A 26,477-nucleotide genomic window follows, 5' to 3' on the forward strand; every position below is an offset into this window, starting at 1 on the left:
AATATTTAATGTTCTAAATGTTTAATAGACTTTCGTTTAATTGGAGCACATTTGTGAAAGCAGCACACACATTTAAAAACAGCGTAAACAAAACGGAATGTCAACACGACCAGATGGATTTTTCCACATCAGCTGCGGAGTTTTACATTAAACTGCTCTGGGCACAAGTTATCCTCTGATTCTTTTACTAATTCATTTAAACCCTCCTGTGATTCATCTTCCTCTAATTCTGATTTATCCTCTATATATAGCCTCCCTAGGATAGTGACTACCATTCCTACACTAGCAGTTAGCTTCTTTAGAGCAGCGACTAGCATCACGGGCTAGTGACCACCATCCCTAAGGTGATGACCACCATCCCCAGGCTATTGATTAGCACCCCTAGGCTAGTCACTATCATCCCTTGGTTAGTGACTAGCATCCCTAGGCTGGCAAGTAGCACCCCTAAAGTAGTGACTAGCATCCCCGGGCTACTGATTAGCACCCCTAGGCTAGTTGCCACCATCCCTTGGCTAGTGACTAGCTTCACTAGGCTACTGAGTAGCATCTCTAAGTTTCTTACTGTCATTCCTAGGCTAGGCTAGCAACTAGCATCCCTGTGCTTGCAAGTAGTATCCCTAAGGTAGGGCCTATTATCCCCAGACTACTGATTAGCATTCTAAGGCTAGTTGCTACCATCCCTTGGGTACTGACTAGCATCAGTAAGCTACTGAGTAGCATCTCTAAGTTTCTCACTATCATTCCTAGGCTAAACTAACAACTAGCATCCGTAGGCTAGCAAGTAGCATCCCTAAGGTAGAAATTAGCATCCCTAGACTACTGATTAGCATCCCTAGGCTAGTTGCCACCATTCCTCGTTTAGTGGCTAGCATGCCTAGGCTAGTGAGTAGCATCTCTGTTTTTCATTACCACTCCTAGACGAGACTGGCAACTAGCATCCCCTTTAAGGCATGTCTTTAGCATACCTAGGTTAGCGATTAGCATTCGTAGGACAACAGTGTGCTTTACTTGGCAAGTCACTAGTATGTCTAGATTAACAAATAGTATGAAGAAAGTTAGCAACCAGCATTCTAAAGCACGTCACCACCTTCCCAAGGCTAATTACTAGCATTCCTAGACTAGCAACTGCTTCTCCAAGCTAGTGAACAGCATCTCTAAAATACAACTAGCATTCCAAAGTTAGTCACTAGCATCCCACAGCTAATGCCTAGCTTTCCTCATGATAGTTAGACATTAAAATTAGACTGTTTACAGTGTGCAGGTGAAGTAAACACAGCAGCCTCTCAGTGGTCTGATAGTCAGCTTCACAGTCAGATGTTTCTGGTGGAGACCAAATCAGAACTAAGATATCAAATAACAGATAAATATCAGATTTATGTTGATCAGGTGAACAGAAAGACGACTCCAAATGAACAGTCGTGTTGTTGTGTAGCTGCTGGACGTGTAAATAACCAGCTGTTAACTTTATTAACTCAGCCTTTACTTTCCCTCCATCTCTCAGCAGGACTGACCTCCAACTCCTCACCGTTCTCTAAACATCTGAACGCGATGACTCGTCTCTTTCACCGTCGTCATGACACCCATCGCCATGGTCGCCCATCGCCTCGGTGACCTTCCAGTCCTCCAGTCCTCTCTGCTCCTGTCCAATAAGCTGCGGGGATGCACGTAATGGGCAGTGTCTCTCCGGCCAATGAGAGCGAGGGTTTGTCCTTCCAGGAGGAGGACGTAGCCGTCGCCGTGCCGACATCTCCTCCTCGACCTCCTTCCAGGTTCTCAGACATCAAAGGCGACGGGACGAGATCACATGACCCTCCTCCTCCTCTTCTTGCCCCTCCTCCTCCTCCCCCTCCACCCCCTCTTGCCCCGCCCCCTCCTCCCCCCCTGCCGCCCCTGCTCCCAGGGCTGGGAGACCCTGCAGTCGGCCTGAGGAAGAAGAAGAGGGTGAGGAGCTTCTTCTGGAAAACCATACCTGAGGAGCAGGTAGAGTCTCTAATGAAGATCCTGGGTTTAAAATAAACAGAATATCAAGCTCTCATAGAGGCAATGTAGCTGCGATGAATTTATATACGCTATGAGTCAAATGTTTGGAAGCAACTTCAAGTTTCTGTTCACAATGTCTTCCTTAAAAGGGTAAAAATAGTTAAAAAAAAAACAAAACAAAAAAAACAGCATGAATTTGATGGATATTGGGATGTATTTACTGCATGATCAGACTTGATTGATGTTACCAGACAATCGCTGAATAAATCTTAACAGAAGAAAAGAAGGGCTTACTTTTAGGGTTGAGAAGATATACAAGTGTCACAACTTCAGTGCAAAAGTAAAACAACAAATCACACTTTGTATTTTAAACTTTAGCTCTTTGGCTTTTGAGAGTTTGCATAAAAAATCCCAATAAATCTCAGCCGTGTCCATATCTCTAAAACTCCCATAGAAAGAAACAGCCGAGTAAAGAAACAAGAGTACAGATACAAATACCTAATAATTATAGTTATCAGGTAGTGACTAGCATTCCCAGGCTACTGATTAGCATCCCTAGGCTAGTGAGTAGCATCTCACTACCATTCCTAAGCTAGACTAGCAACTAGCATTCCTTGGCTAACAAATAGCATCCCTAAAGTAGTGACTAGCATTCCCAGGCAACTGATTAACATCCATAGACTAGTTGCTACCATCCCTTGGGTAGTGACTAGCTTCACTAGGCTACTGAAGGGCAACTCTAAGTTTCTCCCTACCATTTCTAGACTAGACTAGCAACTAGCATCTCTTGGGTAGCAAGTAGAATCCTCAGGCTACTGATTAGCATCCATAGGCTAGTTGTCACCAAGACTTGGGTAGTGACTAGCTTCACTAGGCTACTGAGTAGTATCTCTAAGTTTCTTACTACCATTCCTAGACTAGACTAGCAACTAGCATCCCCTCTAAGGCATGTCACTAGCATACCTAGGCTAACAATTAGCATTCCTAAGACAACAGTGTGCATTTCTTGGCAAGTCACTAGCATGTCTAGGTTAACAAGTAGCATCAAGAAAGTTAGCAACCAGCATTTCTAAAGCTAGTTAGCAGCCAGCATTCTAACAACTAGCATCCCATGGCTAGCAGCTACAATTTTAAGGGATGTCACTAGCATACCTAGGTTAGTGATTAGCATTCGCAGGGCAACAGTGTGCATTTCTTGGCAAGTCACTAGCATGTCTAGGTTAACAAGTAGCATCAAGAAAGTTAGCAACCAGCATTTCTAAAGCTAGTTAGCAACCAGCATTCTAGCAACTAGCATCCCATGGCTAGCAGCTACAGTTTTAAGGGATGTCACTAGCATACCTAGGTTAGGGATTAGCATTTGCAGGGCAACAGTCTGCATTTCTTGGCAAGTCACTAGCATGTCTAGGTTAACAAGTAGCATCAAGAGAGTTAGCAAGCAGCATTCTAGCAACTAGCATCCCTAGGCTAGCAGCTAGCATTCTAAGGCATGTCACTAGCATACCTAAGTTAGCGATTAGCATTCTCAGTGCAACAATAGCATCCATACCTCTATAACTACCACACCAAAACTTGATCTTGCTTCCAAACTTTTGTCCTGTGGTGTGTTTACATGTGGATTTGTACAGATATGACATCGTGTTTCTGATTCGTGTTGAGCATCAGATCCAAACCTGTGTGTCTCAGGTGAGAGGGCGGGCCAACCTGTGGACTCAGGGCCCAGTGCAGCAGCGCTACCAGATCGACGTCGGCACCATCGAGGAGCTGTTCAGTCAGAACGACGGCAAATCGGACGCCTCGGCCATGCCCACCAGAGGAGGGAGGGGCAGGGGCTCCTTCAGAGATGCCAAAGAGGAGGTGTGTTTGTTTGGAGAAGGTGTGGAGGTGGAGGAGTGTGGACACTTTCCACTGTGACCTCACAGCTACACCTGTTCACCTGTCCTCTCCCTCTGTGTCTCCTCCAGCTCTCCATTCTGGACTCAAAGCGAGGGATGAACATTGGGATTTTCCTCAAACAGTTCAGGAGGTAACTCAAACACACCTGTTCTCACCTGTGAAGCCTGAACCAGTGAAGGTTTTTCCACAGTTGTCCAGTTTCCCGTGACAGTGAACGCAACATCTCCATATTTCTGCCTGTTAAAGTCAGATAAACAGAATTTTTTACTCCTTGTGAGTCGCTGTCAGGCCGGTGTTGGCGTGTCAGAGATGTTTCTTCTCCCTCATCACGCCTGTTTTGGGTAAACTGGGGTGGCGATGGTGGCGTGTTGTGCAGGAATGTAGACGGACGTAACGAACATGTGACCGATCCGTGTTTATGTCTCATTAGAGCTGGTGGCCATGTAGGGTTCAACAGGACCAGAAGGTCAAAGGAGCTGCGAGAGGCGCTAGATTACCTCAGAGACACAATATTACCACAAAGAGATGCAAAATTATCACATTAAGACAGAACATGCCAGCAGCTGGTGGTTCATGGAGGCTGCAGGACGACATCATGTTCACACTGACTGCTTACCAAACACTCTCACATACAGGTATGAAGACAGACCACACCTGGAGCAGGTAACAGTCAGACTCACTGCTGGTCAACATAAAGTCCTGCAGCTCTGTGGTAACAAGTTGTATAAGAATTTAACATGAACGTTTATTTACCTGTGCAGGTACAAATAGCATTCAAGTCTCTTCAAATCTAAGAACATCTTCACACTTGTGGAGGCAGAATCAGATAAAACCTGGAAAACCGTCTAAACAGAAATAAAAATGTCAAAAATGGACTCAGTAATGAGGAACTCCACTGTTCTTGTGGATCACTTCAAAGATTTGTTGAGGCTTGATGTTTCCAGGAGGCTGGTGGGATCGTTGGTGAAGATGCTTCATGAAGGGCGTCCACTGTCTGGAACTGATGTTCATCTTTGTAAACCTCCCTTGCCGTCCATCCTTCAAATGTTCTCAATTGGATTTGGATCAGAGGAACACTCAGGATGGTCCAAAAGAGTGATGTTATTCTCCTGGAAGAAGTCCTATGTCATTGTTGTCCTGTTGAAAGACCCAGTCATTACAGACCAGGCGAAGACCTTCAGTCATGAGGGATTCCTGCTGCAACAGCTCCACATCTCCTGCCGTCATCTGACATCCTGAACAACCTGAAGCTCCATTGTTCCATTGAAGGACCCCAGATCATGATGAAACCTCGTAGAAAACATCTCCAGTGGATCTCCTTGTCATCCAGTAATGTTGGAAGCCATCAGGACCATCAAGGTTGCATTGTTTCTGGTCAGAGAATAAAACTTTCTTCCACCTTTCAATGTCCCATGTTTGGCGATCCTTCTAAAGACCAAACATTGAAGGAGATGTGGACATTGAATTTGTTTGTTGTTTTTGAAGTCCTACTCTCCCAGACGCCGTCTGATGGTTGTTGGGCTGCAGTCAGCACTATTAAGGGTCTTAATCTGGGTTGAAGATCGTCTTGTCTTGACGGGCAGCCAATCGGATCCTCCGGCTCAGCGCTAGTGAAAGTTTTTTGGGTCTACCGCTTGACTTTTTTGTTCCATACACCTCAGGATCTTTTACGAAATTCAAAGAGACCGTCTTCCCTGGAAGGTTGGCGAGACCTCAACAATGCTACCACGGTCAGGAGGTCATGAAAGTGAATACCTGACAGGAAGTGACATGGAATCCACATTTTTGCACAGATTTTGGCTTTTAAAGGCTGTGGTCTTAAACTGTTGATCAGCTGACAAAAGAATGTTTGAGTTAACTGCAGTTTTCAATAAATTACCTGCTCTAATTTTGTTTTCTTTCGCTCCCATTTCTTCTTTTTGCATTTTGAAGCTCTACTTAGAACCTTCTTAAGATCCAACAATCTTAAGATTTTGATCGAGAGTGTATGTAATTAATCTTATTTTATAATAAAATTCATTAACTGTTGATATTCCATGTTTAATGTTCTGCTGACTGAACCCTAAAGTCCCCTAAAGACCATTAAAACCTCCTAAATTTCGCTAAAGACCGTTGAAGGCCTCCAATGGTCACTATAGGCTCCTAAAGAATTGTAAACACCCTTAAAGGCCTCTTAAATAATTCTAAAGGCCCCTAAAGACCGTTAAAACCTCCTAAAGTTCCCTAAAGACCGTTAAAGATCTCTAAAGACCATGCATTTTGAAGCTCTACTGAGAACCTTTCTAAGATCCAACAGTCTTAAGATTTTGATTGGAAATGTATGTAATTAATCTTATTATCTTATATAATAACATTAATTAATCGTTAATATTTCATGTTTAATGTTCTGCTGACTGATTTAATAAATAATAAATATATTATTTATATTGTAATTAAATCTAAACTCTTCCTCCTCCAGGACCAATCAGACGATAGTGGATGATATTCGTCATGGCAACAGCGAGGTGTTTGGGGCGGAGCCTCTCAGAGAGCTGCTGAAGCTGCTGCCGGAGACTGAAGAGGTGAAAGAAGTAAAGAAGTAGTACACATAGTAGTACACACTGTAGTATACGGTGTACTCATTAATACTCCATACTTGTACCTGCTGTTTTCTGCAGGTGAAGAAGCTGAAGTCATTCAGAGGCGATGTCTCTAAGCTCCCATTGGCTGATTCCTTCATGTACCTGCTGATCCAGCTGCCCAGGTGAGTAGTAGTACTCAGTCAACGTACTTCAGTTGTAGTATTTAACATACATTATTTAATATACAAGATTCAAACCAGAGAAAACCTGAAAACTCACGGCTCAGTCTGTCGTTTCTGAAACATTTTAATTAAAAATCAGATTTGGTGAATTAATTTCTCACAGATGATGCATTCAAGGCCCATCTGAAAGTTAGTTTTTACGATTTCTGTTTGATAAATGGTGTAACTTTGAAGACAATATGTGTTCTAGAAGATGAAACTTGAACTCGGGTGCAGTTTTAGGATAAATTCTGTCTTAATTTAGTTGATTTTTGTATGAAATTGACCGCATCATGTATATGTAACATAACCTCTCATGAAATAATCTGAAATGTGTTAAACAGGTGTCTACAGACCTGAATGAAATGAATGTGACGCATTATTAAATGTGATTATGATATTTGTGTGCAGTTACTCAGTTCGGATCGAGTCCATGTTGCTGAAGGAAGAGTTTCCTGCAGCGTTCGACTCCATGAAACGAGACATAAAAATCCTTCGTTCTGCCACCAAAGGTAACGGCTCTGCACATTTAACGTCTGTCAGCACTGTAAATAATCAAAAATGTGCATTCCTACAAATACTTGAGCATAAAAATGCACTATTTTTATTGCATTAAAATCTGAAAAAAGAGAAAATATATGTATATTAAGGATGAAAGATTTTCCCTGTTTTTGTTAAATTACTAAATGAGAAGACCACTAATGGTCCCTAAAGTCCCCTAAAGACCGTTAAAACCTCCTAAAGTTCCCTAAAGACCCTGAAATATCTCAAAAGATCGTTGAAAGTTCTTAAAGACTTCACAGATCAGTAACCAGTTTACCTACATCAGTTAACTGTAACTGAGTTCGTGATCAGATGTTTGTTTCAAAATTTGTCTCCTCTGCAGTGAATAAAATGATGATGTTATTTCCACTGAGCTCATGTTTTTCCGGTCAGATGGTTTTCTTCCATCCTGGTTCTGATATTTACAGATTCCACATAAACTCACCTGATGGTTCTGAAAAGAAGGCAGGTACGACCGCATCAGGTGATGGAAGAGAGAAATTCACCCTGATTACAGCCTCAAAGTCTCACAGTTTGCTCTGATTTATTCAGATGAAAGTGTGAAAAAGGAACTCAGATGTGTTCATCATTGTTAACAGAAACTGGAGTGTGTTGTACATCCGTCACACAGTGGGACGTGGACACACAACCTGCAGTGCAACACACTGCTGCGTTCACACTGCAGCAGCGACACTGAAAGTATTTTTAGATTCAGTGTGTGAACGTGATGAAAGTCTGATCTGTGAACGAACCTCCACCTTCTTTACCATCATCACTACACCACTGTATTAAATTATCTCTGAAATGTCGACCAAACACTGTATTTTTAGAAGGAAATGCAGATACATCCATGTATGTACGCTTACAGGAACTTTCTGGGGCCGTAACAGCAGCCTGGTTTGAATATTTTGTCCTTTGTGGTGCAGAGCTGATGAGCTGTGAGGAGCTTCATGCTGTTCTTCATCTGGTGCTGCAGGCCGGAAACATCCTGAACGCTGTGAGTGGAAACAGATTTAAACCAACATCAGGAACAGATGAATGAGCAGTGGCGAAAACATGCTGTTAGAATAAACCTTTTCTCTGCAGTTGTACAGCACTTTGTGTTTCTTTACAGTCGTGTTGCATTTTCTGTTGTTTTAGGTCTCTTTGACACCACTTTGAGTCTTTTTGTGTCTCTTTGTGTTCGTTTTGATAAAGGATTTTTAAGTGGATGTGCATTTAGCAGTAGTGCAGTCAGGGAGATGCTGTCCATCTATTATGCCAGTGTTTGTGTTGACATGTTGTGTTGTTGTTGTGTTGCAGGGAGGTTATGCAGGAAACGCTGTGGGTTTCAAGTTGTCGTCTCTCCTGTCTCTGGCCGACACTAAGGCCAACAAACCAGGCATGAACCTGCTGCACTTTGTCGCTCTGGTGAGTCACCCGTGAGAGGACGGACCCCCGAAGACCCCTACAGACACCTAAAGGCCCCTAAAGACCCTTAATGGTCCCTAAAGACCCTTAAAGCCCCCTAAAGACCCTTAAAGCCCCTAAAGATGCCTAAAGGGCCCCGAAAGACCTACCTCTAAAGACCATTAATGAGCTCTAATGGTCTCTAAAGGCCCCTAAAGATCCCTAAAGACCATTAAAGTACCTTAAAGTTCCCTAAAGACTATTAAAGACCCTTACAGGTCCCTAAAGACCATTAAAGACCCCTAAAGGTCCCTTAAAGGCCGCTAAAGACTCCTAACGGTCCCCTAAAGACCTCCACAGACCATTAATGACCTCTAATGGCCCCTAAAGGCCCCTAAAGACCTCTAAAGACCATTAAAACCCCCGTGAAGTCTGTTCCCTAAAGTTTCCTAAAGACAAATAAAGACCTTTGAAGACCATTAAATACCCTTAAAGGCCCCTAAAGACACCTAAAGGTCCCCTAAAGACCTCTAAACACTATTTATGACCTCTAATGGTCCATAAAGGCCCCTACAGTCCCTTAAAGGCTCCTAAAGACACCCAAAGGTAACCTAAAAACCTCCAAAGACCATTAATGACCTCTGTTGGTCCCTAAAGATACCTAAAGACCCCTAAAGACCCTTAAAAGCCCCTAAAGACACCTCAAGGTCCCCTATAGACATCTAAAGACCATTAATGACCTCTAATGGTCCCTAAAGACCCCTAAAGGCTCCTTGTAAAGACACCTAAAGTTCCCTAAAGACCATTAAAGACCCCTAAAGACCTCTGAAGTTCCCTGGAGATCATTAAAGACTTCTAAAGACCATTAAAGATACCTGAAGGTCCCTAAATGCCCTGAAAGACCCCTAAAGGCCCCTACAGACCATTAAAGACCCCTAAATGTGCCTAAAGGCTCCTAAAGACCCTTTATTACATCCTGTGAAAAACTGTAAAGACCATTAAAATATTCTAAAGTTAGCTAAAGACCATTAAGGACCCCTAAAGGTCTCTTGAAGCCTGCTAAAGATTCCTAAAGGCCCCTGAAGGTCCCTAAAGGCCCCTAAAGGCCCTCTAAAAGCCCCTAAAGGCCCTCTAAAAGCCCCTAAAGGTGTTTAAAAGTGGCCTGTGTGTCTGTGTGTTGTTGTTGTTCTTGTTGAGACATTAACGTTAAATCCTCTTTGTGTTTCCTTCAGGAAGCTCAGAAAACAGACAAGAAGCTGTTGGAGTTTCCTCTCAGGTTGAGTCACGTCCAGCCTGCAGCCAGGTCAGCCTCCAGACACTACATCTCCCATCAGCCTCTCTACCTCCAGACACTACATCTCCCATCAGCCTCTCTGCCTCCAGACACTACATCTCCCATCAGCCCCTCTGCCTCCAGACGCTACATAGAGCAGAGGCGTGTCGCCCTCTGCTGTCTCTGATGAGGAACTAACCTCAAATTAAACCTGTTTTTTGTTTTATGTTTTTGTTTGTGCAGGATCTCCGTGGAAACGCTGGATGCTGACCTGCAGTGGTTAACATCTCGCACACGCTCAGTAGAGGAGAGCGTCCAGAGAGACACTGAACTGCTGCAGCAGCTGGATGACTTCCTGCAGGTAATATTTCATCATTGATCATGTGCTCATTGTGTGTCTCTTTTTTATTGTTTTCCATCTCATTCTAAGCTTCTTACGTGTCTTTGCTGTTGTTATATACCTATTTGTGCTATTGTGTGTCTGTTTTGCATCATTTTCCGTCTCCTTCTGGTATGTTTGTATGTCTGGCAGTTGTTTGTTGCTCTTTGTTGCTGTTTACGTTCATTTTGTGTTTCTAAAGATCAAGATCAAGTTACTTTATTAATTCCGAGGGAAATTGCAGCAGTCTGTTGCTCACATCCACACAGACACAGAACAAGGATAAAAGATAGAGTACACATAAAAAATAAAATGCAATAAATAAATAAATAATTAATACAACACTGAACTGGGCAAGTTATCAAGACACAGCAAAACAATGCTCAGGACATCACCAGCGCTGCTCTCTTGCTTCTTCCTGAAATGGCTGCATTATACAGCCTGATGGCAGTCACAGAAACAGACCCGGCAGCAGCCTGTCGGTTTAAGTCTGAGTGGTGTTTTTGTGTCTAACGTGTGTGTTTGTCATCGGTCAGGACGCCACGTCGTGTCTGTGTTCGCTGCGTGGCGGCAGACAGCAGCTGCAGAAGGAGGCCAGCGAGCTGCTGGACTTCTTCTGTGAGGACAGAGACACCTCCAGGATGGACGACTGCTTCAACATCTTCTACACCTTCTGCTGCAGGTTCACCAGCGCTGTCAAGGTGCACACAGACACACAACTAGACACACAATCACATACAACCAGAAATACTAACAGACACTCAACACCCATACAAATAATGATATGAATAATATGACATTTTACTGCAGAAAAGTGCCACTATTAGGTGTGTTTTATTAAAAGGGAGATAGATGGATGGATGGATGGATGGATGGATGGATAGATAGATAGATAGATAGATAGATACTTTATTAATCCCGAGGGAAATTCAAGAGGGAAGGAGGGGGTTGTATGTATATACAAGGGTGAATAGTGGTTAATTTGGTTGCTAATCAGTGACAGGTTAGTACAACAAAGAACAAAAGGTGGTTGAATCAAGGGGTCTGACAAATAACAAAAGACAGGAGAAACACGTGGCACTAGAAGGTATTTCTAGCTAAAGGTGTGCTATTTTCTTCATCAGGACTGATTTATTCGGGCAGACGTAAGAGTCTTAGTCTTGGTTAGTAAAGTCCCGTCTCTCTGTCTAAAGGAGAATGCTGAGCGCGAGGCAAAAGAAGCAGCTCGGCGGCGGCGGATTCAGGAAACGGAGGAGCAGAAGAGGCACTCGTGGGCCGGAGGGGAGCAGGTAAAGGATGCACATTTAACCAAACGTTTAACAAACTCTCACATCCTGCTAACTACTTCCTCTGTTTGATGCTGTCGTAGGTGGGCGGAGCCTTTGGGCTACGCTGCAGCAGCGAGACGGACATGTCCGCGGCCGTGACCCGGCAGAACGACGCAGGGCTACTGATGGAGCTCCTGACGCCGAAGCCCCGCCCCCGCTCACCCCTCAACACCCCCAACACTTCTCAGGGGCGTTCGGGGAGCTTACGGAGATCCAGGAACTCTCCGTCCAGCTCACCATCTCTCGCTGCCGAGTGTGAACTGAGCATGCTCCTGGAAATGGCAACGGCAGACCGCATAGTCGCCCAGCAGAGAGGAAGAGACACGAGGACAGTTTACCCATCAGCCTCTCCTGAACCTGGAAGAAGTCCACCTCAGAAAACCTCCGTCGGTCCAGAAACCACAAACCATGCAACCGCTTACCACCGCCACGGCGCTGCACAGACTCAGATTAACGCCTCTGATCCCACTGATGAAGCTACAGTCACACCTACCTCCAACCAAAACCAGCAATCTGACCACAACAACAACACCCACAATGCTCTTGGTGGCAGTTTAAGCAGCCGGGCGACACCTGGACAACATCAGTGCCTCTCTGGTTTGAACAGAGAAACAGCCAGAATAAACAAAACCAATCAGATCATTAGTCACGAAAAGACGCTCGAATGCAGCACAAATCCGACAAGAAACATGTCTGTGGTTGTGGAGAAATGCATGCTGGTTCCTGAGCTCAGAGTGTTTGATGATTCCATGACCAGCTGCAGTGACGGACATCACCAAGGCGACGCCAGATCCACAGATCTGGAGAAGTCACAACAGACTGAAGATGCCGAAAAATCTGCGGCGACGGAGTCTTCCTCATCTCAGAGGGAGGAAGACGAGGACAAGGTGGTTGTTTGGTGTGTGACGGGCGTCTGCGAGGCGGCCGTCGACACTCATAGCCCTCCGACCGACGAGGAGCCGAGCACCAACCAGAGAGGAGAGCAGCTAGTTTCCTGTGCCGCAACCAATCACATGCCTTCAGAGTCCCAACCAGCCAATGAGAAGCCAGTGCCTGAACCCATCAGCAGCCAACCGGTGCCTTCCTCCCGCTGTGACGACACGTCGCTCCCCGTTTCTTCCTCCAGGTGGCGTCCAGCAGAGCCGGCATCGGTCGCTACAGCATCCACCGAGGAAGGTAACAAACCGGCCAATCAGGGGGAAGAAGCGAAGGGCTCCACCAATCAGCAGAGCGATGTCCCAGATGACACGAGGAAAAAGAAGACGGCCAATGACAATCCAAAAGCAGCTTCCTCCTCCAAACCTGCGACCCCTAACAGCTCCTCTCCAGCGGCCAGGTCGGTCCGGATCCTCACCAACTCAGAGAAGCAGGGCATGAGGCGGGTGGTGCCCATCTCCAGAACCAGCAGAGGTGCTCCATCATTGGTCAGATGTCCTGAGATCCCTCCTTCCAACAGCCGGGGCTCCACACCGCCCACCAACCTCAGCAGAGCCTCCATCCGACGGGGAGAAAGACCCGTGACGGCGCCGTCGTCCCGGCGATCCAGCATCAACAAGGCACCAGACCCCAAAGACCCAAAGGACCAGAAGGTTCCAGGAGCTCCGGCGTCCGGCCGAGACCAGAACCAGGATTTGCAAAGGAAGCCGTCCATCCGAAAGCCCGTAACGAAAACCAAACCGGTGCCGGAGGAGAAGATGTGTCGGTCCACGCTGCGAGCACTTGCCCAAGGTGGAGGCAGCCTCAGTGCTCCTGCTACTCCTCTACATAAAACCTCCTCACCGCTGCCAGGCTTTGCCCGAAACACCGCCTCCTCCTCCTTCAGACAGACCAGCACCACTCTCGCTCCTCCTCCTCCTCAGTTACCCCACGCCACCTCCGACTCCTCTCCTAAATCCTCCTCAAAGACCTCCACATCTTTCACCCGAACAGGCTCTCTGAGAGTCTCCTCCTCCAGACCCTTGGATCTCCTCACGCCATTGTCCTCGTCCCCGCTGAGGAGCATCAGGTCGTCTCCTCACAGCAGACGCAAAGACAGCAGCAGCTTCTCCGACAAATCCACGCATTCGAAGGACTCGGGTAAACCCAGCAGGCCGAGTTGGAGATAACAGGAAGTTGATGGGACTCCTTCGATCTTTACCCTCAACATGAAGAAAAACCTTAAGTGTAGCTGGAGAAGAAGGACATTCGGTCACCAGTCAGTGGTTCCGTCTGGTTGGAGGACTTTCAGGATCTCAGTGAGGGTGAACTGGAGCCTGATGGAGCAGCATCAGCAGCAACGTGGACGTTTTATCAGAACATCAGCAAAGTAATACTCAGTATCTGCACATAAAGAGTCCCAATCGGATTCTGTTTTACTGATAAAACACAGTTCAGGTACAGTAAGGTTGTTAAAATCGATCCAGTTTATCTGCTGAATGTCTCCACAAGATGTCTGGACAGATGGACAGACGAGAGGCTCATCTTTAATTAGCCTCCTATGCAGTTAAACGACCACAGAGGCCGCGTTGTTGTTGCATTCCAGCATTATATTCCAATATTAAACACGACAAAGACACTTTAATGTCCTCAGGAAAGGCTGTGTTTCACAGGTTTAAAGACATATTATCTTTAAAACATACAAAATGATTTCACTCATCAGCCAGAAACTGTAAAAACATAAAGAATCATCAGATTTCCGGCTTTCTGACGGTCCTTGAACTACTCACGTGTGGCAAATCTGAGCTGAAAATCAGGATTTTTGGTTGATATCACTTCATTCTACAAAAGCATCGTTTAAAAACTTGACACAAATAATTTGTAAATATACAAACTTCCAACTGATTCTTTATGAGAGAGTATTCAGATGAACTGCAGGCAGTGTATCCACACAGCAGAGGAGGATCATTACATAAAACCAAGCAAATCTGATCAAACCTCCTCCTCTGAATCAGCTGATTCTTCATCTACAGTCACTTTATTTATATTTTCTGAGCTACAGGTCCGTTAAATGCACAGAAATGGGTCAAAAATTCTCACTTTTTATGAGTTTAAGCCAATCACATTGAGCATAATCAGTCCTGAAATTATCTCCTGTCAAAAATCACCATGACAACGACTTCTATGGAGGTTAACGACCTCTAGAGCTGATGTGTTTCAGTACATCCCCAGTTATAGGTTCTTTTGTGTCTCGTTTTTGTCATTTTTTGTCTCATTTTTTAAATTTTCGATCTTGTTTTTGTCATTTTGTCTCGTTTTTGTCATTTTTGTCATTTTTTTGTCTCATTTTTGTCATTTTCTGTCTCATTTTGTCATTTTGTCTCATTTTTGTCATTTTTTTGTCTCATTTTTGTCATTTTCTGTCTCGTTTTGTCTTGTTTTTGTCATTTGTGTCTTGGTTTTGTCATTTTTTTGTCTCATTTTTTCATTTTGTCTCATTTTTTTCATTTTTTGTCTCATTTTTGTAATTTTCGGTCTCATTTTTGTCATTTTGTGTCTTATTTTTGTCATTTTTTGTCTCATTTTTGTCATTTTGTCGCGTTTTTGTCTTTTTGTCTCGTTTTTGTCATTTTTTGTCTCATTTTCTCAGTTACAGGTTCTTAAAATGCAACCTGCGATCGTTCAGAACATTTCAGTCGTTCCTGCTGTTTTCTCTCTCATGTTTGTTTCCAGGACCCTGTAATATTCTAAAATCTCTGCACAGTTTTGTACATTTAATCTGAACTGAGCGATGAGGTGTTCGTGTTTAAATGCCTTTTCTGATTCTTAACGTGCACCTTTAACGTCACTAACCGAGCTGAAGAATCTCTGTAAATCAGGTCTGATTCAAATAGAAGTTATAAATAATTATTGTAATTGTAATTAATCTGTGAGAAAACTCATGGAGACGACGAGATGTTTGAAGTGTCTCTAATTCAAACCAACAGTGTCTGACTGAGTTCAGTGCCACGGATGTTTGTTTGTTCCTCTATTTATGTATTAATCTCTCTAATTAATAAATAAAGTGGTATTCATCTTCATTCAGAGTGCAGTTTTATTCATTTTCTGCCTTTTTTCTGCTTTCTTTTCACCTGATCTCATATTTAACACCTGCAAGGTTCATAATTCAAACGCCAAATTTAGATTTAAGTCCAATTTTTATTTAGCCAACAGATTTTTTCTGGCTGTAAAACAACATAAATTTTTAATAATCCAGTAGGACTGAATTTTAATGATTTTCTCAGTGATATGTGGTCACTGACATGGCAGTGTTTTATGAAAACAGCAAATATTCACTTTTTATTTCCAGTTTATTTTGTAATTGAATGGATTCAAATAACTAAGAATCCGTTGTATTTTTTTTAATTCCTCTGAAAATTAAAATGCAAATTTTTTTAGCATCACATTTTTCCAGTTGTGAATTCTTAATGTGAGACACTGATTTTGATGGATATTATTTTATATTACATTACATTACATTATATTATGTTAAATTATATTATGCTATATCATATCACATAATTTTATATTATGTTTTATCATGTTACATTAAATTATTTTATGTTATTTTACATTATATTACATTATATTATACTATATTATATTTTATTATATTACATTACATTATGTTATATTGTATTATTTTATATATTATATTATATTATATTATATTATATTATATTATATTATATTATATTATATTATATTATATTATATTATATTATATTATATTATATTATATTATATTATATTATATTATATTATATTATATTATATTATATTATATTATATTATATTATATTATATTATAGGTCCGTGTAGAATCCGTGTATGGTTCGCTTATTCGTTTTCCGTTTCAAAATAAAATCTAAAAAAAACAATAAACCACGATGTTTTTTTTGTTTTTCCGTTTTTAAAACCTAAATGTAGAAATGTCTTATTTAACTAATGAAAAAACCACAGCGTTGGTTTTTTTGCTCTAGCTTTTTAAACCCGAAATACAAAATACGGCTGTTGTTTTATTTTGTAGCAACACCGGAAGTCGCTGAGGAAGCACAGTTTAGAGCTGGTCTGGACCGTGAACACATCTAGAATGGCTGTCCTTGAGCCCTTTTGCTATTTCATTCTCTTTAAGACTGGAAAACCCACGCAGAAATCATGGAGCTCCACGTTGCTCTATAATGAGAGTCAGGAGGTTCTGCTGGAGAACAGTTTAAGAAGATCAATCATGTGTCTGATGCTGATTTGGAGAGAGCTAGAATTTGTTCTGTTAACCACAGATGTTATTTTCAATGCCATACTTTATTAACTGTAGAATGTTACGTTTCACTTCTGAGAGACTCTGCTCTCCTCGTTTGGATTAATTCTGATATAATAACTGTTGGTTTATTTATCGGTGGAGCAGCAGAACATTTTAAAACGAAAATCAAATAACCACTCGTTTTTTGTTTTTCTGTACCCGTTTCAGAACGGAAAATCCAATTACCAGGTAAATACACGGACCCATTATATTATATTATATTATATTATATTATATTATATTATATTATATTATATTATATTATATTATATTATATTATATTATATTATATTATATTATTTCATATTATATTATATTATTTCATATTATATTATACTATATTATATTAAACTTATGTTATATTGTATAATATTATATGTGCAATTTTATGTTTAAGATCAAGTCAATAATTTTGTTTAGATATTATTTATTTTTTATTTTGTTTTGTTTGTCCAAATTATTGGAGTCAGAAGATTAATCTTCACAAATTCATATAAAGTTTGCAGCCGAGTGATTTAAATGAATCTGTTAATTGTTCCAGGAAGTGTTTAATTTCTCCAACACGCTGTAGATTTAGTTTAATTGATTATTTATCTGAACGTTTGTTGTTTTTTTGTGTGTTTTTGACTCTTTATCGTTATAAACATCCGACAGCAGGTGATGGCGATACTTTTAAAAACTGCAACATTAATAAATCATCATAAATCATTAATTAAATTCTGAATCACGACCCTGCAGCCAATATTCAATTAAAATGTGCAAAAATAAATAAATGAAATTTAAAAAAAAAAATAAAAATCACAGCGGCGCGACGCCTGACGTCATCAAGCGGCGCCAAACAAAGCTCCATGTGCAGGAGAGAAAGACGAAGCGGATAAAAGTTGAGTTTCTTTGTGATTCGGCACGAAAAAAGGGCAAAAAACACAAAAGGGAAGAAGTTGAAGCTGCCGTGGAACCGTTCGGTATGTTTTCAAATTTTAAACCGGAAACTGAAAGAAGGAAAAACGCAGAAAAAGAGAAAAACACGAAAACCGGCGTTTAATATTTAAAGTCCTGAGAAGAAGCGGAGAGTTTTAAAGTAAGTCTGCAGCTTTTCTGTTTGAACAGACTCATTTTTTCTCACAGAGTTCATCAGGAAAATGTATTTACTGCAGTATAATGATAACAACAAAAATAGCTCATAAGAGTTTAAGAGCTGATATCTACCCATGGTTTTCCTGATAAAAACCAAAATCACCAGTTATTGTCTCGTTTTTGTCATTTTGTGTCTCGTTTTGTCAATTTTTGTCTCGTTTTTGTCGTTTTATGTCTCATTTTTCTCGTTTTCTGTCTCATTGTTGTCATTTTGTGTCTCGTTTTTGTCATTTTGTGTCTCGTTTTTCTCGTTTTGTGTCTTTGTGTCATTTTTGTCTAATTTTTTCTCGTTTTTTGTCATTTTGTGTCTTGTTTTGTTGTTTCTTGTGTCTCGTTTTTGTTGTTTTGTGTCTCATTTTTGTCTTGTTTTTGTCATTTTATGTCTTGTTTTTTGTCCTTTTGTGTCTCATTTTTCTCGTTTTGTGTCTCATTTTTGTCATTTTGTGTCTCGTTTTTGTCATTTTTGTCTAATTTTTTCCACTTTGTCTCGTTTTTTGTCATTTTGTGTCACATTTTTGTCATTTATGTCTTGTTTTTTCATTTTCTGTCTTGTTTTGTCATTTTGTATCTCATTTTTGTCGTTTTGTCTCATTTTTGTCATTTTGTGTTTCATTTTTGTCATTTTGTGTCTCGTTTTTGTCATTTTTTGTCTTGTTTTTGTCATTTTGTGTCTCATTTTTGTTGTTTTGTGTCTCAGTTTTGACATTTTCTGTCTCGTTTTTGTAATTTTTGTCTAGTTTTTGTCTTGTGTCTCATTTTTGTCATTTTGTGTTTCATTTTTGTCATTTTGTGTCTCATTTTTTTCTTTTTGTGTCTGGTTTTGTCAATTTGTGTCATGTATTCTTCAGGTAATATACCTTCAGTGGTACCAGGCATTAAAATAATGGTGGTCTAATGATTTTTCCGTGACTGTTTGTGTGTCAGACTGATAAATAACTCCTCTGTGTTGTTGTTGACGTTGATAAACTGTTTTTGTGACGTCAGGATGCTGCTGAGTTGATCTGCTGGATGAAGGTTCAGGAGGAGAACATGGAGGACGAACGGAGGGATGAGGAGGAGACGACTCCTGAACAGGAAGAGGAAGTGATGAAGGCGGCGTTGGCGGAGCGCTGGCAGCTGATTGGAGGACATACTCCTAGCTCCTCCTCCTCCTTCAGCTCCTTTCCCTTCAGAGGAGGTGAGGAAGACGAGGTCAGTGTCGTCATCGTCACCGCCGAGGACGAGTCCTGTCCATCGGAGCCGTTTGGCACCGCCCACCTCTCACCGACCAATCAGGATGCAGGGATGGAGGATGGAGGCGACATGAAGGAGGAGGAGGGAGAAGTGACATCACCTTCAGCTCACCTGCAGCAACAGGTAGGAAGATAAAAATATCAATAATAAGAAAAAAACATAATATGATGGTGAAGTCTGTGATGTTGTGTTTAATCTAGCCCCATAAACAATAACAGAAAACAGCGTCTGTGATTAATTTGGTGTAAAACCACAATTTCTTGAAATTATTTTATCTGTGGAAGTTCTGATGGAGGTTTCTATGATCTGATTCTTCATTTAATATTTCATCTGTGTCCAAATCCTCCATCATTCCCTCCTCCTGTCTGGATCTACTATAAACAAACCAACATGTTCTGACTTTAGTCTTGGGGTATTACCTATATATATGTATCTAGTGTGGTGCGTCTTTACATCTTATATATTTACAACGTTAGACGTGTGAATACACTGACATATTTTAAAATACCTTTATTGACATTTTTGCATTTTAAAAACTAGTAAAAATTGTACAATAATAATAATATAAAATAAAAAACAAAACTGTGCAGACGAGTCGAGTGAAAGTGGTTTTACAGTCGACCACGAGGTGTTGAAGCAACTTGACTTCCTGCAAAAAAGTGTATGATTAAAATGTGCATTAAAGTTGTTTATTACGTATTGATGTAAAACAGAACGTTCATGCTCTATCATCTTTTAGTATTTTGCTGTTTCTAAAGTTTCATGTAGAGATGTCTTAATCCATTCTGATACCGTTTTCCTTGATAGAAAATGTATCATAGATCAGCTGTAGTTCCTGGTTGTTCCACCAGGTGGAGCCTCTTCATGTTCAGGCGTTACTCAGACTACAGTTCATATTAACCCTCATGTTGTCCGGTGGGTCAAAATTGACCTGTTTTAAAGTTTGAAAATGTGAAAAAAAGCTATTTTCACAGTGAAACTTCTGAAGTCCACATTTTCACCATTTTTGGCAAATGTTTGAACGTTTTTTGGTGGAAAAAAAAAAAGTTTAAAATTTTTCTTAACATTCACATAAAAATCAACCAAAATCCATCGAATTTCACTGGATTTTGGTTGATTTTTTTTGTTAATGTTCTTAAGGAAAACCTTAGAAGTTTTACTGATATATATGGAATCACTTTAGATATTTTTAGGCTTTTTTTGGAAGATTTTTATTCATTTTTTGAAAATATTTACATGAATTTTCTTGCCAAATTTGGGGGATTTTTTTTTTTTAAAACAAAACTTTTAAGAAAACTTTTAAGGAATTATTCGAATTTTCTTCCTGAAGGTTTTGCAAATTTTGAGAAATTTGGGGAATTTTTTTGCAGAATCTTTGGGTTTTTTTCAGACAAGGAAACAATATTTTTTGGTGCCCATAAATGAGGACAGCAGGAGGGTTAAAGCAGAGCACATCATCAGCTTAAATAGAGTCCATTAGACTCTATTTAACAGTGGAAAAGTCTGGACAGTTAAATATGTGTTTATACTGAAGTACTCACGTGTTTTTGTGCTGCAGTTAACTGTTGGAGTACTTCTAATAGTACTTCATCCAGTACTTGAATCAGTGTTGTTGTTGAAAACAGCCAGCAGGTGGCGACAGACCTCAATCTATTTACTGTGACTGAAACTACAGAGACACACACACACACACACACACACACACAAACAGCAGTTGTTGTTGAGCTTGTTTATAAAGACGACAAAACCGGAGACACAAAGGCACCTGAATGCCACACAGACACACACTGATGATGTGTGTGTGTGTGTGTGTGTGTGTGTGTGTGTGTGTGTGTGTGTGTGTGTGTGTGTGTGTGTGTGTGTGTGTGTGTGTGTGTGTGTGTGTGAGAGACTATTAATATATTCTTAAATCTTATTATTTTCAAATACTTTTTCAATTTTTCTACAGCAGTTGCTGAGTCTTTTTGTGTCTGTTGTTGCTATAGTAACGGGGTAGTTTCTGTACTATAATGGACACAAACTTAAACTGATTTATTCGTTTTAAATCATTATTTTGTCCATTTAGTGCTGTGTACCTGGATCCAGGAGAACTTTGTTTTATTTGTAATCTTCTGTATTTTTTTTTCACTTGATAAATTTGGCTTTAAAACGGTTTAAAATAACATAACAAAAATGAGACACAAAACAACAAAAATGAGACACAAAATGACAAAACGATTTAAAATAACAAAAAAAACTCGTATAATTCTGCATACAAACTTAGATTTAAAATTTTTTGAAAAAATAAATGTGATTATTTTTAGGTGGTTAATTAACCCTCAGGTCTGGAAGTTGTTTCTGTCAGTCAGAGTTTTATCGTTTATTTCTGGTGAAAAGTCAAAGTGGTTGAAGACAGAAACTCTGACAGTCGCTGAGCAGGAATGTGCAGCGACGGATTCCAGAGATTCTTTAGACACAACTGTAGGACACACACAGACACACACAGACACACACACACACACACACACACACACACACACACACACACACACACACGCGCGCATTTAAATACACGACCAGTCAAAAATTACAAAAAAAAGTCTAAAATGACACAATTTGACCAAATCACAAACTAAAAAATAGAAAAAAATCCCCAAAAGTCATTGTCGGGCCAGTTTTTAACTTTCTGACGGTCTTTGAACTCATCATGTCTGATATGCCATTCTGGCAGAAAAAATACCAACGTTTAAACTTAAAATCGTCATATTTAATCAAAATGTCTTTTTTGCCCACATGTCTGATTCAAAAATTCTCCAATTATAAAATGTTTCCTTTAACCAGATTCTATAAAAACCTTTAAAGATACAAAATGGCAAAAAACTGGACAAAATATTGATGCAGAAAAGCAAAAAAGAGAAAAAGTGACACAAAACAAAATACAAATTGACACAAACTGGTCACAAAATGTGAAAAACGAGACAAAACAACACAAATGTGACACAAAACAACAAGAAATCGAACCTGAAGGATGAATAAATAAATGCGGCATGGCACAGAAACAGTGAACAGAGGAAGGTGTTGGAGATCCATCCAGCATGGTGAAACATCTTTCTATAGTTGATGAGTAGAGAGGAAAAGGAAATAGTTAAATATCTATAATATGTGGAGACAAAAGGACAACAAAAAGACACAAAATGGCAATAAAACAAGCCTTAAAGACAAAAACAAGATTCATACTGACAGATTTGAGGACATTTTGTGTGTTTGAAGTTAAAGTTAAAAGATGCTTTCTGTCCAGTGAGGGGATGGAGACAGAAAGTGGGGCACTAATCTGCTCTTTAATCTCTGAGCTTTTCCTCCACATTACTACACATATAGCAGATTAAACACTCGGTTTATGCTCTGGAGGTTTGTGTTGAAGCGTCTGGTTCGTTCACACTGGTCACGTCTGAGTCAGCTGATGGGACTGAAGCACATTAGAGCTGCTGGTATGTCTGGAATGTGAACACTTCCAATGTGGTTCAGTCTGACAGCAGCAGCTTCAACCTCCACGGACGAGAACCTGAACGCATCACAGTCACAGCATGTGTGGTAGGTGGTCGGTCAGGACAGGTTCTAGACACCCAAAACCTGTCCAAGCTGACGAAACTTCAGTCCAGATGTGTCCAAAATTACAAAACATTAGTCTAACATGACAAAAACATTTCTAAAATGACTAAATTTGTTCAAAATGATTCAGTTCTTGTCCAAAATGTCTATAACATCTCTAAAATGACTAAACATGTGTCCAAAATGATCGGAAGTCCTTTAAAATGACTCAAGTGAAGAGGAGTCTTCAAGAAAATGTACATATTGGAAAATTAATTTAGGTTTTCCCTCATCCAAATGTCTCCAAAATGACCCAATTCTTGTCTAAAAAGACAAAAACTTCTCATGACCTAAAACCTAAACTTTAGTCCAAATTTGTCGAAAATTGCAAAACATTTGTCTAACATGACAAAAATGTCTTAAAGAAAATGTACGTGTTGGAAAAATATTTTAAGTTTTCCCTCAACCAAATGTGTCCAAAATGACTCGATTCTTGTTTAAAAAGACTCAAACTTCTCCATAGTGACTCAAGATTTGTCCAAAATTACCCAAAACCTGTCCAAGTTGACTACACTTCAACTTCAAATAATTTTCCAATATGTACATTTTCTTGAAGACTCCTCTTCACTTGAGCTATTTTGAAGAACTTTTTTTTTTTTTTTTAAATCATTGTGGACACATTTTTAGTCATTTTGGAAGTTTTTTTTTTGTTATTTCAGACATGTTTTTAGTCATTTTGGACAAGAACTGAATCATTTTGGACACAATTGGAGTCATTTTAGAAATGTTTTTAGTCAGCTTGGACAGGTTTTGGGTCATTTTGGACAAATCTTAAGTCACTTTGGAGAAATTTTTGTCCTTTTAGACAAGAATTGGTTCATTTTGGACAAATTTGGTTGAGGGAAAACTTCAAATAATTTTTCTGTATGAAGACTCCTCTTCATTTGAGTCATTTTAATGACATTTTGATCATTTTGGACAAATTTTTAGTAATTCTGGACAATTTGGAGACTTTTTTTGTCAGTTTGGACAAGAACTGAATCCTTTTGGACACATTTGGAGTCATTTTTTGAGAAGTTTTTGTCACATTAAACAAAGTTTGTCATTTTGGACAAATTTGTGGTTACTGTGGCCAAAAGTTTAGTTGTAGTTTTGCTATTTTTTATTTTTTAAAAAATCTATCAGGGTTATATTAAATGTAGTAAATAAAGTTAATTTAAATCATTATTAATCTGCTTGTTCTCCAACATGGTGGCAGCTTCTGTTTGTGTTTAATCACTGTCATCCTCACCAGTCACCATGACGACCACACAGAGCCGCGTCCTGATTGGTGTGTTGACCAGTGTGTGTCTGAGGACAGGTGTTGTGTGTTTTACAGTGTGTAAGGAGACACCTGAAGAATGTCAGTAAACCTTCAGACTGCTGCTGTTCTCACACTGCTGCTCCTCCCTCCTCTGTTGTAGTGTCTGAAACACTCAACATCTGAATGAGCTGTCTATCAGTTACATCTACTAGTTCTCTCATCTACTGGTTCTATGATCTGCTAGTTCTATCTACTAGTTCTATGATCTACTAGTTCTATCTACTAGTTCTATGATCTACTAGTTCTATGATCTACTAGTTCTATTATCTACTAGTTCTATATATTAGTTCTATGATCTGCTAGTTCTATATACTAGTTCTATGATCTACTAGTTCTATCTACTAGTTCTATGATCTACTAGTTCTATGATCTACTAGTTCTATTATCTACTAGTTCTATATATTAGTTCTATGATCTGCTAGTTCTATATACTAGTTCTATGATCTCCTAGTTCTATTGTCTACTAGTTCTATATACTAGTTCTATGATCTGCTAGTTCTATATACTAGTTCTATGATCTACTAGTTCTATTATCTACTAGTTCTATATATTAGTTCTATGATCTGCTAGTTCTATATACTAGTTCTATGATCTCCTAGTTCTATTATCTACTAGTTCTATATTCTAGTTCTATGATCTGCTAGTTCTATATACTAGTTCTATGATCTACTAGTTCTATTATCTACTAGTTCTATTATCTACTAGTTCTATATACTAGTTCTATGATCTCCTAGTTCTATTGTCTACTAGTTCTATATACTAGTTCTATGATCTGCTAGTTCTATATACTAGTTCTATGATCTACTAGTTCTATTATCTACTAGTTCTATATATTAGTTCTATGATCTGCTAGTTCTATATACTAGTTCTATGATCTCCTAGTTCTATTATCTACTAGTTCTATATTCTAGTTCTATGATCTGCTAGTTCTATATACTAGTTCTATGATCTACTAGTTCTATTATCTACTAGTTCTATTATCTACTAGTTCTATATACTAGTTCTATGATCTGCTAGTTCTATTATCTACTAGTTCTATCTGCTAGTTCTATTATCTAATAGTTCTATTGTCTACCAGTTCTATTGTCTACTAGTTCTATTATCTGCTAGTTCTATTATCTACTAGTTCTATATATTAGTTCTATGATCTACTAGTTCTATTATCTACTAGTTCTATCTGCTAGTTCTATTATTTAATAGTTCTATTGTCTACCAGTTCTATTGTCTACTAGTTCTATTATCTGCTAGTTCTATTATCTACTAGTTCTATATATTAGTTCTATGATCTACTAGTTCTATCTACTAGTTCTATCTCTAAGTTCTGTTATTTACTAGTTCTGTTATCTACTAGTTCTATTGTCTACTAGTTCTATCTGCTAGTTACGTTTACTGGTTATATTTACTAGTTATCTCTACTAGTTCTATATGTTTTCGGTTCTGTATTTTGTCTGAAGATCTTCTAACTCGTATTAGACTAGAGTTCTGCAGACTCAGATCAACCTGTAGACTGATCATGTGACATCAGCAGGTTGTATGTGACGTGTGTAGGTCTACACGTGTCTGCTACACGGTAGATTGACGTATTCATGCGTTAAATCTGGACCTTCTCGTTTTTCCTCCTGCTGACCTGATGGTTCCTGATTTGTCTCCTGAGGAACGTTAAATAAACATGAGCTCTAAGTCTCTGACATCCTGCAGCTTCTCCAGCATCCATTATTGATGAACGCCGACACGCTTTAGGTTCTCTGTAAACACAGTGTGCGCCGGTAATGTGTCCCCCGGAAACACAGCAACCTGGGATTAGATCAGTTCCTGCTCTGGTGACCACTTTATGGTGGAGAAGATATAAGCTGGAGGCAGAAAGTAGAAGATTCAGATGGAGGACAGAGTAGAGACTGATGCAGGAGGAGGAAACATCCACTGGTCATCTAGTTATATCTACTAGTTCCATTTACCAGTAACACGTACCAGTACGATCTAGCACTTCTATCATCTAGTAGTTCTATCCACTAGTTCTATCTACTAGTTCTATCCACTAGTTCTATCCACTAGTTCTATCTACTAGTTCTATCTACTAGTTCTATCCACTAGTTCTATCCACTAGTTCTATCCACTAGTTCTATCCACTAGTTCTATCCACTAGTTCTATCTACTAGTTCTATCTACTAGTTCTATCATCTACTAGTTCTATCCACTAGTTCTATCATCTACTAGTTCTATCATCTACTAGTTCTATCTACTAGTTCTATCTACTAGTTCTATCCACTAGTTCTATCCACTAGTTCTATCTACTAGTTCTATCCACTAGTTCTAACCACTAGTTCTATCCACTAGTTCTATCTACTAGTTCTATCTA

The 26,477-nt window shown here is 39.8% G+C and overlaps 2 protein-coding genes across 2 annotated transcripts in view; both read left to right on the forward strand.

Annotated features, from left to right (window-relative positions):
• The first annotated feature begins 1,659 nt into the window (after nucleotides 1–1,659).
• Nucleotides 1,660–15,565, forward strand: LOC111588623 (FH2 domain-containing protein 1-like). Its single transcript, XM_035943269.2, has 13 exons — nucleotides 1,660–1,980; nucleotides 3,667–3,837; nucleotides 3,945–4,006; nucleotides 6,335–6,437; nucleotides 6,534–6,619; nucleotides 7,070–7,170; nucleotides 8,128–8,198; nucleotides 8,504–8,611; nucleotides 9,823–9,893; nucleotides 10,107–10,224; nucleotides 10,779–10,943; nucleotides 11,436–11,531; nucleotides 11,612–15,565. Exons 1-13 carry the CDS (start codon nucleotides 1,660–1,662, stop codon nucleotides 13,673–13,675), a joined length of 3,537 nt encoding a protein of 1,178 aa, XP_035799162.1. The 3' UTR covers nucleotides 13,676–15,565.
• A 2,100-nt stretch (nucleotides 15,566–17,665) lies between these two features.
• LOC111588615 (F-box/WD repeat-containing protein 7-like) overlaps nucleotides 17,666–26,477 on the forward strand; it is a 31,178-nt gene continuing 22,366 nt past the window's right edge. Inside the window, exons 1-2 of the mRNA XM_023299068.3 lie at nucleotides 17,666–17,902; nucleotides 18,943–19,314. Coding sequence (XP_023154836.2) covers nucleotides 18,967–19,314 — 348 coding nt within the window. The 5' untranslated portion in view covers nucleotides 17,666–17,902; nucleotides 18,943–18,966. The remainder of the gene's footprint in view (nucleotides 17,903–18,942; nucleotides 19,315–26,477) is intronic.

The sequence above is a fragment of the Amphiprion ocellaris genome, chromosome 23, assembly GCF_022539595.1.
Source record: "Amphiprion ocellaris isolate individual 3 ecotype Okinawa chromosome 23, ASM2253959v1, whole genome shotgun sequence".
Classification (NCBI taxonomy): domain Eukaryota; kingdom Metazoa; phylum Chordata; class Actinopteri; family Pomacentridae; genus Amphiprion; species Amphiprion ocellaris.

Bases quoted from the DNA above. Each gene is read 5' to 3' on its own strand.
- LOC111588623 (XM_035943269.2), top strand. From the start codon at position 1,660: ATGCACGTAATGGGCAGTGTCTCTCCGGCCAATGAGAGCGAGGGTTTG. The intron at 9,894-10,106 runs GTCAGCCTCCAG...TTGTTTGTGCAG, and splicing joins CACGTCCAGCCTGCAGCCAG to GATCTCCGTGGAAACGCTGG. The intron at 10,944-11,435 runs GTGCACACAGAC...CTCTGTCTAAAG, and splicing joins GGTTCACCAGCGCTGTCAAG to GAGAATGCTGAGCGCGAGGC.